This window comes from Oncorhynchus kisutch, unplaced genomic scaffold (genome assembly GCF_002021735.2).
Source record: "Oncorhynchus kisutch isolate 150728-3 unplaced genomic scaffold, Okis_V2 Okis03b-Okis08b_hom, whole genome shotgun sequence".
NCBI classification, from domain to species: Eukaryota; Metazoa; Chordata; class Actinopteri; order Salmoniformes; family Salmonidae; genus Oncorhynchus; species Oncorhynchus kisutch.
Window position 1 is genome coordinate 15,919,663 of NW_022261980.1, and position 10,327 is coordinate 15,929,989.

At 46.5% G+C, this 10,327-nt stretch overlaps 1 protein-coding gene across 1 annotated transcript; it reads left to right on the plus strand.

Moving 5' to 3' along the window:
* Positions 1-1,740: 1,740 nt before the first annotated feature.
* On the plus strand, positions 1,741-2,414 carry LOC109886123 (galactose-specific lectin nattectin). The gene has a single exon (XM_020477864.2). The coding sequence runs from the start codon at positions 1,852-1,854 to the stop codon at positions 2,350-2,352; it is 501 nt and encodes a 166-aa protein (XP_020333453.1). The 5' UTR covers positions 1,741-1,851; the 3' UTR covers positions 2,353-2,414.
* Positions 2,415-10,327: the final 7,913 nt, after the last annotated feature.

The window sequence follows — 10,327 nt, forward strand, 5'->3', positions numbered from 1 at the left end:
TGACTAAGCTTCAGGGCAGGGTACTGGGCAGAGGCCAGCTAGTGACACTAACTAAGGTTCAGGGCAGGATACTGGGCAGAGGCCAGCTAGTGACACTGACTAAGGTTCAGGGCAGGGTACTAGGCAGAGGCCAGCTAGTGACACTGACTAAGGTTCAGGGCAGGGTACTAGGCAGAGGCTAGCTAGTGACACTGACTAAGGTTCAGGGCAGGGTACTGGGTGGAGGCCGGCTAGTGACACTGACTAAGGTTCAGGGCAGGGTACTAGGCTGAGGCCAGCTAGTGACACTGACTAAGGTTCAGGGCAGGGTACTGGGTGGAGGTCGGCTAGTGACACTGACTAAGGTTCAGGGCAGGGTACTGGGCAGAGGCCTGCGAGTGTTGACTGTTTACCAGTCTGATGGTCTGGCTGTTTATCAGTCTGATGGCCTGGCTGTTTACCAGTCTGATGGTCTGGCTGTTTATCAGTCTAATGGCCTGGCTGTTTACCAATCTGATGGCCTGGCTGTTTACCAGTGTGATGGCCTGGCTGTTTACCAGTCTGATGGCCTGGCTGTTTACCAGTCTGATGGCCTGGCTGTTTATCAGTCTGATGGTCTGGCTGTTTACCAGTCTGATGGCCTGGCTATTTACCAGTCTGATGGCCTGGCTGTTTATCAGTCTGATGACCTGGCTGTTTACCAGTCTGATGGCCTGGCTGTTTATCAGTCTCTCCATTCCAGATTTGATGCACCTGTACTGTCTCCTTTTACGAGATGGTAGAGGGGTGAACAGGCCGTGGCTCGGGTGGCTGAGGTCTTTGATGATCTTCTGGATGGTAGAGGGGTGAACAGGCCGTGGCTCGGCTGGTTGATGTCCTTGATGATCTTCTTCTGGATGGTAGAGGGGTGGACAGGCCGTTGCTCGGGTGGCAGAGGTCCTTGATGATCTTCTGGGTGGTAGTGGGGTGGACAGGCCGTTGCTCGGGTGGCTGAGGTCCTTGATGATCTTCTGGGTGGTAGTGGGGTGGACAGGCCGTTGCTCGGGTGGCTGAGGTCCTTGATGATCTTCTGGGTGGTAGTGGGGTGGACAGGCCGTTGCTCGGGTGGCAGAGGTCCTTGATGATCTTCTGGGTGGTAGTGGGGTGGACAGGCCGTTGCTCGGGTGGCTGAGGTCCTTGATGATCTTCTTGTCCTTCCTGTATCACCGATTGCTGTAGATGTCCTGGAGGGCAGGCAGTGGGCTCCTAGTGATGCGTTGGGCTGACCACACCCACCTCTGGAAAGTCCTGCAGTTTTGGGACGGTGTTGTTGCCGTCCCAGGCGGTGATACCGCCGGACAGCACGCTCTCAATGGCACATTACTTTATCTAGTAACTGAGATATGGTCCTGTATTCACAAAGGATGAACTACTGAACTAGGAGTTGTGGTTTTAAAAAAAATCATAATGAATAAGAGTGGCGTACCTGATCCTAGATCAGCACTATTACTCTGAGACGCTTTGTGATGAGTGGCCCTGGGACCAAACTAAAAATAACATGGGAAGACCACAGCTGCAAATCTATAGAACTACTGGGTTACGTGTCATGGTCGCAGTACCACCTTATCTTGGGAAAATGCTGCTTTTGGAAAACAAGGAATTGAGCCAAACACTTCTCAATGAGAAATGAACATAATGATCTACCAATGGTCTCTCTGCCAACTTCTCCCCATCCTCTCAACATGAGATAAAAGGACCCACTGCAGCCCACATACCTTCCTACCTAGCTAGCCCAGAACACAGGAGCAGAGCTGCAGACCAGAACCCAGGACACTAGAGTCATTCTCCTGTCTACTTCAGTGTCTCTTCACCAGGAACAGAAGCCTCTTCAACATGTCTGTTCCCCTCCGCTTCCTCTGTCTTCTCAGCCTGGCTGTTGGTGCTCTACACTGCACTCCCGTGTCTGACCAGGAGGGGGAGCTCTCAGAGCCTCAGTATTGTCCCCAGGACTGGTCAAGCTACAACAACCGGTGCTTCAGGTACGTCGCCTCTCAGCTGGACTGGGCCGATGCAGAGTCCTACTGCGTGTCCCTGGGAGCCAATCTGGCCTCTGTGAACAATAAAGGGGAATTCAGCTTCGTGAAAAACCTGATCAAGAGCTTCGACCCTGCTGAGAGCTATACCTGGATCGGGCTGAGTGACCTCCACAAGGAAGGGAGATGGATGTGGACGGACGGCTCCAAGGTGGTCTACACGAGCTGGTCTTCAGGTGAGCCCAATGGAAGTAGAGAGGAGAACTGTGTTCACACCAACCACCAGAAGGACAAGCTGTGGAACGACATTACCTGCTCATACAAGCATGCCTTTGTCTGCGCCACGCGTCCCGGCCTCTGAACCTCTGAGTCTTGAGTTCAAAAGATGCTTTGGTTTCCATAAAAAAATTTTTTTAACTTTCACTGAAATCTCCTTGTTGGTCCTCTGTCTGATTCAACTTGTCCTTTATCCTCCCTTGGTTAGACTGAGAAGTAGTGAGTGTGTAGTGTTGGTTTCGTTGTGACGTCTGACACTTTCTGTATGACATGCAACACCTGTCTCTTAGATCAAGTGTCCCCCCCCCAAAAAAAACAACTCTGTCTCTTAGATCAAGTGTCGTCCCCCCCAAAAAAACAACTCTGTCTCTTAGATCAAGTGCCCCCCCCCAAAAAAACAACAACAACTCTGTCTCTTAGATCAAGTGTTCCCCCCCCAAAAAAACAACTCTGTCTCTTAGATCAAGTGTCCCCCCCCAAAAAAAAAAACTCTGTCTCTTAGATCAAGTGTCGTCCCCCCCCCCCCCCAAAAAAACAACTCTGTCTCTTAGATCAAGTGCCCCCCCCCCAAAAAAAACAACAACAACTCTGTCTCTTAGATCAAGTGCCGCCCCCCCCCAAAAAAAACCCAACTCTGTCTCTTAGATCAAGTGTCCCCCCCCCCCAAAAAAACAACTCTGTCTCTTAGATCAAGTGTCCCCCCCCCCAAAAAAAACCTCTGTCTCTTAGATCAAGTGTCGTCCCTCCCCCCCCCCAAAAAAACAACTCTGTCTCTTAGATCAAGTGTCCCCCCCCAAAAAAAAAAAAACAACTCTGTCTCTTAGATCAAGTGTTCCCCCCCCCAAAAAACAACAACAACAACAACAAAACAGAACAGAACAGGTAAAATAACAGGGTTGTTGTCACAGCAACCAGAACCAAATCTAGGCCTCTGGCACCGGTACTGCTACTGGTTGCCATGACAGTTACTCCATGTTTACAATGCCACGGAGTCATCTATCATTGTGTAATGTATTCTTCTTCTTTTTATTAGGTTTATTTAACATTTATTTAACTAGGCAAGTCAGTTAAAACCTCCAGTGACTCCCCATCCCGCGTGCGGGAGCGTAATCATCGACTGACACTAATTAGCATGACGCAACGGACATAAATATTCCTAGAAAATATTCCTATTCATGAAAATCACAAGTGAAATATATTGAGACACAGCTTAGCCTTTGTTAATCACCCTGTCATCTCAGATTTTCAAAATATGCTTTACAGCCAAAGCTAGACAAGCATTTGTGTAAGTTTATCGATAGCCTAGCATAGCATTTTGTCCAGCTAGCAGCAGGAAATCAGAAAAGCAATCAAGTTAAATTGTTTACCTTTGATGAGCTTCAGATGTTTTCACTCACGAGACTCCCAGTTAGATAGCAAATGTTCCTTTTTTCCAAAAATATTATTTTTGTAGGCGAAATAGCTCCGTTTGTTCTTCACATTTGGCTGAGAAATCACCTCGGAAATAGCAGTCACGCTCCATAATATCGACAGAAACATGGCAAACGTTGTTTATAATCAATCATCAAGGTGTTTTTCAAATATATATTCAATAATACTGTATATCCACCGGGACAAGTGGTTTTTCAGCTGACTGATTGGAATAATGGCTACCTCTGTATTTTGAGCGAGAATCACTCTGGGAGCCATCAGGTGACCACTTGCGCAATGCAGCCGCTTACAGGTATTCTTCAACATAAATGCGTAAAACTACGTCACAATGCTGTAGACACCTTGGGGAATACGGAGAAAAAGTAATCTGGTTGATAGCCCTTTCACTGCTCAATAGGGACGCATTGGAACGCAGAGCTTTCAAAAGATGAGGCACTTCCGGATTGGATTTTTCTCAGGCTTTCGCCTGCAATATCAGTTCTGTTATACTCACAGATAATATTTTTACAGTTTTGGAAACTTTAGAGTGTTTTCTATCCCAAGCTGTCAATTATATGCATATTCTAGCATCTTGTCCTGACAAAATATCCCGTTTACTACGGGAACGTTATTTTTCAAAAAATGAAAATACTGCCCCCTAGTCACAAAACGTTTAAAGAACAAATTCTTATTTTCAATGACGGCCTAGGATTCGAACCAGGGTCTGTAGTGACGCCTCTTGCACTGAGGTGCAGTGCCTTAGACCTTGGCCACAGCTATGAACCAGTCACACTGAACACATTCTGCAAGTGACAGCTACTAACTACCTAATTACGGAACGCCGTTTGGGTCAAGAAAAGATACACGTCAAACAACACTATTTGACGTGTCAAATAAGTTTGTTGACCAATCAGGCCCTAAATATGACTGCACGTCACATAATAATTTAACACGTATATTCATTGTTTACAGTAGTTATTACACATTGATTACACTATTTCACTCGTATTTCATCTGTCACAACGATTCATCGATACATATGCTGCGATCCTGGTAAAGTTTTGTCACGCGCACCTGCCCTTCCCCAAGCTCTGGACCTGCCCTTCTCCAAGCTTTGGACCTACCCTTCCCCAAGCTCTGGACCTGCCCTCCCCCAAGCTCTGGACCTGCCCTCCCCCAAGCTCTGGACCCCCAAGCTCTGGACCTGCCCTCCCCCAAGCTCTGGACCCCCAAGCTCTGGACCTGTCCTTCTCCAAGCTCTGGACAGCGCTGGTCATTAAAAAAGCTAGCTCGCTGATGGATACAATCAATGGTCTCCCCCCCAAATATAGCAAAACGACATCATCTGTTTCAGTAGCTATAGTAGGCTAACTAACTATCTAGCTGGGTGTCATCATATAAAATACCCATCATTTATAAGAAAGTTCTTCTTTGATTGACGGTGGTCGGACCGATCTATGTGAAGCTAGCCACAGTAAGGATTAGCCGGCCTTCAAAACAAAAGTATGTAATTGATGGTGACGAAAACTAATACAAATAGTGGAATTAAGCCATAATTGAATAGATCATGCTAAAAACAATGTAAGAATGTTGTTATATAAAAATCAACAAAAGACAATCATTTGTTAATTTGACAAAAATATGTTGAAATCACACTGGATGTATTTCACCTTTATTTAACCAGGTAGACCAGATCACCTTTATTTAACCAGGTAGACCAGATCACCTTTATTTAACCAGGTAGACCAGATCACCTTTATTTAACCAGGTAGGCCAGATCATCTTTATTTCACCAGGTAGACCAGATCACCTTTATTTAACCAGGTAGACCAGATCACCTTTATTTAACCAGGTAGACCAGATCACCTTTATTTAACCAGGTAGGCCAGATCACCTTTATTTCACCAGGTAGACCAGATCACCTTTATTTATCCAGGTAGGCCAGATCACCTTTATTTAACCAGGTAGACCAGATCACCTTTATTTAACCAGGTAGACCAGATCACCTTTATTTAACCAGGTAGGGCAGATCACCTTTATTTAACCAGGTAGACCAGATCACCTTTATTTAACCAGGTAGACCAGATCACCTTTATTTAACCAGGTAGACCAGATCACCTTTATTTAACCAGGTAGGCCAGATCACCTTTATTTAACCAGGTAGACCAGATCACCTTTATTTAACCAGGTAGACCAGATCACCTTTATTTAACCAGGTAGGCCAGATCACCTTTATTTAACCAGGTAGGCCAGATCACCTTTATTTAACCAGGTAGACCAGATCACCTTTATTTAACCAGGTAGACCAGATCACCTGTATTTAACCAGGTAGACCAGATCACCTTTATTTAACCAGTTAGACCAGATCACCTTTAATTAACCAGGTAGACCAGATCACCTTTATTTAACCAGGTAGACCAGATCACCTTTAATTAACCAGGTAGGCCAGATCACCTTTATTTAGCAATTACAATTTAGAAATTAAACACTGGAGTGATAGATGTGCAGAAAATGCATGTGCAAGTAGAGATACTGGGGTGCAAAGGAGAAGAAAATAAATAACAATATGGGGGATGAGGAATTTCGGTGGGCTATTTACAGATGGGCTGTGTACAGGTGCAATGATCGGTAAGCTGCTCTGACAGCTGGTGCTTAAAGTTAGTGAGGGAGATGTGAGTCACCAGCTTCAGTGATTTTTGCAATTCGTTCCAGCCTTTGGCAGCAGAGAACTGGAAGGAAACACTGCCAAATGAGGAATAGGCTTTGGGGATGACCAGTGAAATATACCTGCTGGAGCGCGTGCTACGGGTGGGTGTTGGCTTTGGGGATGACCAGTGAAATATATCTGCTGGAGCGCGTGCTACGGGTGGGTGTTGGCTTTGGGGATGACCAGTGACTTATATCTGCTGGAGCGCGTGCTACGGGTGGGTGTTGGCTTTGGGGATGACCAGTGAGATATATCTGCTGGAGCGCGTGCTACGGGTGGGTGTTGGCTTTGGGGATGACCAGTGAAATATATCTGCTGGAGCGCGTGCTACGGGTGGGTGTTGGCTTTGGGGATGACCAGTGAAATATATCTGCTGGAGCGCGTGCTACGGGTGGGTGTTGGCTTTGGGGATGACCAGTGAGATATATCTGCTGGAGCGCGTGCTACGGGTGGGTGCTGCTATGGTGATCAGTGAGCTGAGATAAGGCGGGGCTTTACCTAGCAAAGACCTATAGATGACCTGGAGCCAGTGGGTTTGGCGACGAGTATGAAGTGAGGGCCAGCCAACAAGAGCATACAGGTCGCAGAGGTGGGTAGTATACGGGACTTTGGTGGCAAAACGGATGGCACTGTGATAGACTGCATCCAATTTGCTGAGTAGAGTGTCGGAGGCTATTCTGTAAATGACATCGCCAAAGTCAAGGATCGGTGGGATAGTCAGTTTTACAAGGGTATGTTTGGCAGCATGAGTGAAGGAGGCTTTGTTGCGACATAGGAAGCAAATTCTAGACTTAATTTTGAATTGGAGATGCTTAATGCTTAGTCTGGAAGGAGAGTTTACAGTCTAACCAGACAGATATTTGTAGTTGTCTAAGTCAGAACCGGGATGGGCGGGCAGCGATCAGTTGAAGAGCATTTAGTTTTACCTGCATTTAGGAGCAGTTGGAAGGAGAGTTGTATTTCACTGTACAGCCTTACCTATGAATTGTGGATCAATGACATGGGGTATCAGTCTACTCAGTGATACCCCAGAGAACATTAGCGTCGTAGCTCTTATTGCGGGACTCTGAAACAACTGTGAATTGAGCCACATTTTTTTGTACCAGTCAACCAACTATGTGTATTGAACACTATTCCAGAGGAAGGACAATGCGACTTTGATGTTTTGGAGTCTGAGAACTCCGAGGAGGACTTTGGGGAAAAAGTACTTGAGTACTGAGTAGACTGATACCCCATTTCATTGATCCCCAATCCAACCCTTGTTTAACATGATCTAGTCTATGGCATGATTCCACCAATTGTAACCTTCTGCGTCACTTTCGACGAGGGACTTTTATTTTGAAGGAGAACTGCAAATTCCAACATTGTGGCTAGCTTCACAACACATAACCCGGTCCTGTCGAGCCAGAAGAAGCTAGTTGGCTGCTTATTTATTTAACCTTTGTTTTTTAACTAGGTAAGTCAATTAAGATCAAATTCTTATTTACAATGATGGCCTACCAAAAGGCCTTCTGCGGGGACGGGGGCAGAGATAAAAAAAAAAAAACACATATATATATATATATATACACTGCTCAAAAAAATAAAGGGAACACTACAATAACACATCCTAGATCTGAATGAATCTTTTTTTTAAATGAAATACTTTTTTCTTTACATAGTTGAATGTGCTGACAACAAAATCACAATCACATTATAAATGGAAATCAAATTTATCAACCCATGGAGGTCTGGATATGGAGTCACACTCAAAATTAAAGTGGAAAACCACACTACAGGCTGATCCAACTTTGATGTAATGTCCTTAAAACAAGTCAAAATGAGGCTCAGTAGTGTGTGTGGCCTCCACGTGCCTGTATGACCTCCCTACAATGCCTGGACATGCTCCTGATGAGGTGGCGGATGGTCTCCTGAGGGATCTCCTCCCAGACCTGGACTAAAGCATCCACCAACTCCTGGACAGTCTGTGGTGCAACGTGGCGTTGGTGGATGGAGCGAGACATGATGTCCCAGATGTGCTCAATTGGATTCAGGTCTGGGGAATGGGCGGGCCAGTCCATAGCATCAATGCCTTCCTCTTGCAGGAACTGCTGACACACTCCAGGCACATGAGGTCTAGCATTGTCTTGCATTAGGAGGAACCCAGGGCCAACCGCACCAGCATATGGTCTCACAAGGGGTCTGAGGATCTCATCTCGGTACCTAATGGCAGTCAGGCTTCCTCTGGCGAGCACATGGAGGGCTGTGCGGCCCCCCAAAGAAATGCCACCCCACACCATGACTGACCCACCGCCAAACCGGTCATGCTGGAGGATGTTGCAGGCAGCAGAACGTTCTCCACAGCATCTCCAGACTCGGTCACATGTGCTCAGTGTGAACCTGCTTTCATCTGTGAAGAGCACAGGGCGCCAGTGGCGAATTTGCCAATCTTGGTGTTCTCTGGCAAATGCCAAACGTCCTGCACGGTGTTGGGCTGTAAGCACCACCCTCATGGAGTCTGTTTCTGACCGTTTGAGCAGACACATGCACATTTGTGGCCTGCTGGATGTCATTTTGCAGGGCTCTGGCAGTGCTCCTCCTGCTCCTCCTTGCACAAAGACGGAGGTAGCGGTCCTGCTGCTGGGTTGTTGCCCTCCTACGGCCTCCTGCACGTCTCCTCCACGTCTCCTGATGGACTGGCCTTTCTCCTGGTAGCGCCTCCATGCTCTGGACACTACGCTGACAGACACAGCAAACCTTCTTGCCACAGCTCGCATTGATGTGCCATCCTGGATGAGCTGCACTACCTGAGCCACTTGTGTGGGTTGTAGACTCCGTCTCATTTCACTAGAGTGAAAGCACCGCCAGCATTCAAAAGTGACCAAAACATCAGCCAGGAAGCATAGGAACTGAGAAGTGGTCTGTGGTCACCACCTGCAGAACCACTCCTTTATTGGTTGGTGTCTTGCTAATTGCCTATAATTTCCACCTGTTGTCTATTCCATTTGCACAACAGCATGTGAAATTTATTGTCAATCAGTGTTGCTTCCTAAGTGGACAGTTTGATTTCACAGAAGTGTGATTGACTTGGAGTTACATTGTGTTGTTTAAGTGTTCCCTTTATTTTTTTGAGCAGTGTACATTGTGTGCAAAAGGCATGTTTTGCAGATTAACACTGAGGTGATGAATGATCAGATGGTCATGTACAGGTAGAGATACAGGTGTGCAAAAAAGCAGAAAAGTAAATAAATAAAAACAGTATGGGGATGAGATAGGTAAATTGGGAGGGCTATTTACCGATGGACTATGTACAGCTGCAGTGATCGGTTAGCTGCTCAGATAGCAGATGTTTAAAGTTGGTGAGGGAGATAAAAGTCTCCAACTTCAGTGATTTTTTCAATTCGTTCCAGTCACAGCCAGTAGAGAGCTGGAAGGAAAGGCGGCCAAATGAGGTGTTGGCTTTAGGGATGATCAGTGAGATATACCTGCTGGAGTGCGTGCTACGGGTGGGTGTTGCCATCGTGACCAGTGAACTGAGATAAGGCGGAGCTTTACCTAGCATGGACTTGTAGATGACCTGGAGCCAGTGGGTCTGGCGACGAATATGTAGCGAGGGCCAGCCGACTAGAGCATACAGGTCGCAGTGGTGGGTGGAGAAGGTGCTTTAGTAACAAAACGGATGGCACTGTGATAAACTGCATCCAGTTTGCTGAGTAGAGTATTGGAAGCTATTTTGTAGATGACATCGCCGAAGTCAGTAGGATAGTCAGTTTTACTAGGGTAAGTTTGGCAGCGTGAGTGAAGGAGGCTTTGTTGATGAATAGAAAGCCGACTCTAGATTTGATTTTAGATTGGAGATGTTTGATATGAGTCTGGAAGGAGAGTTTACAGTGTAGCCAGACACCTAGGTACTTATAGATGTCCACATATTCTAGGTCGGAACCATCCAGGGTGGTGATGCTAG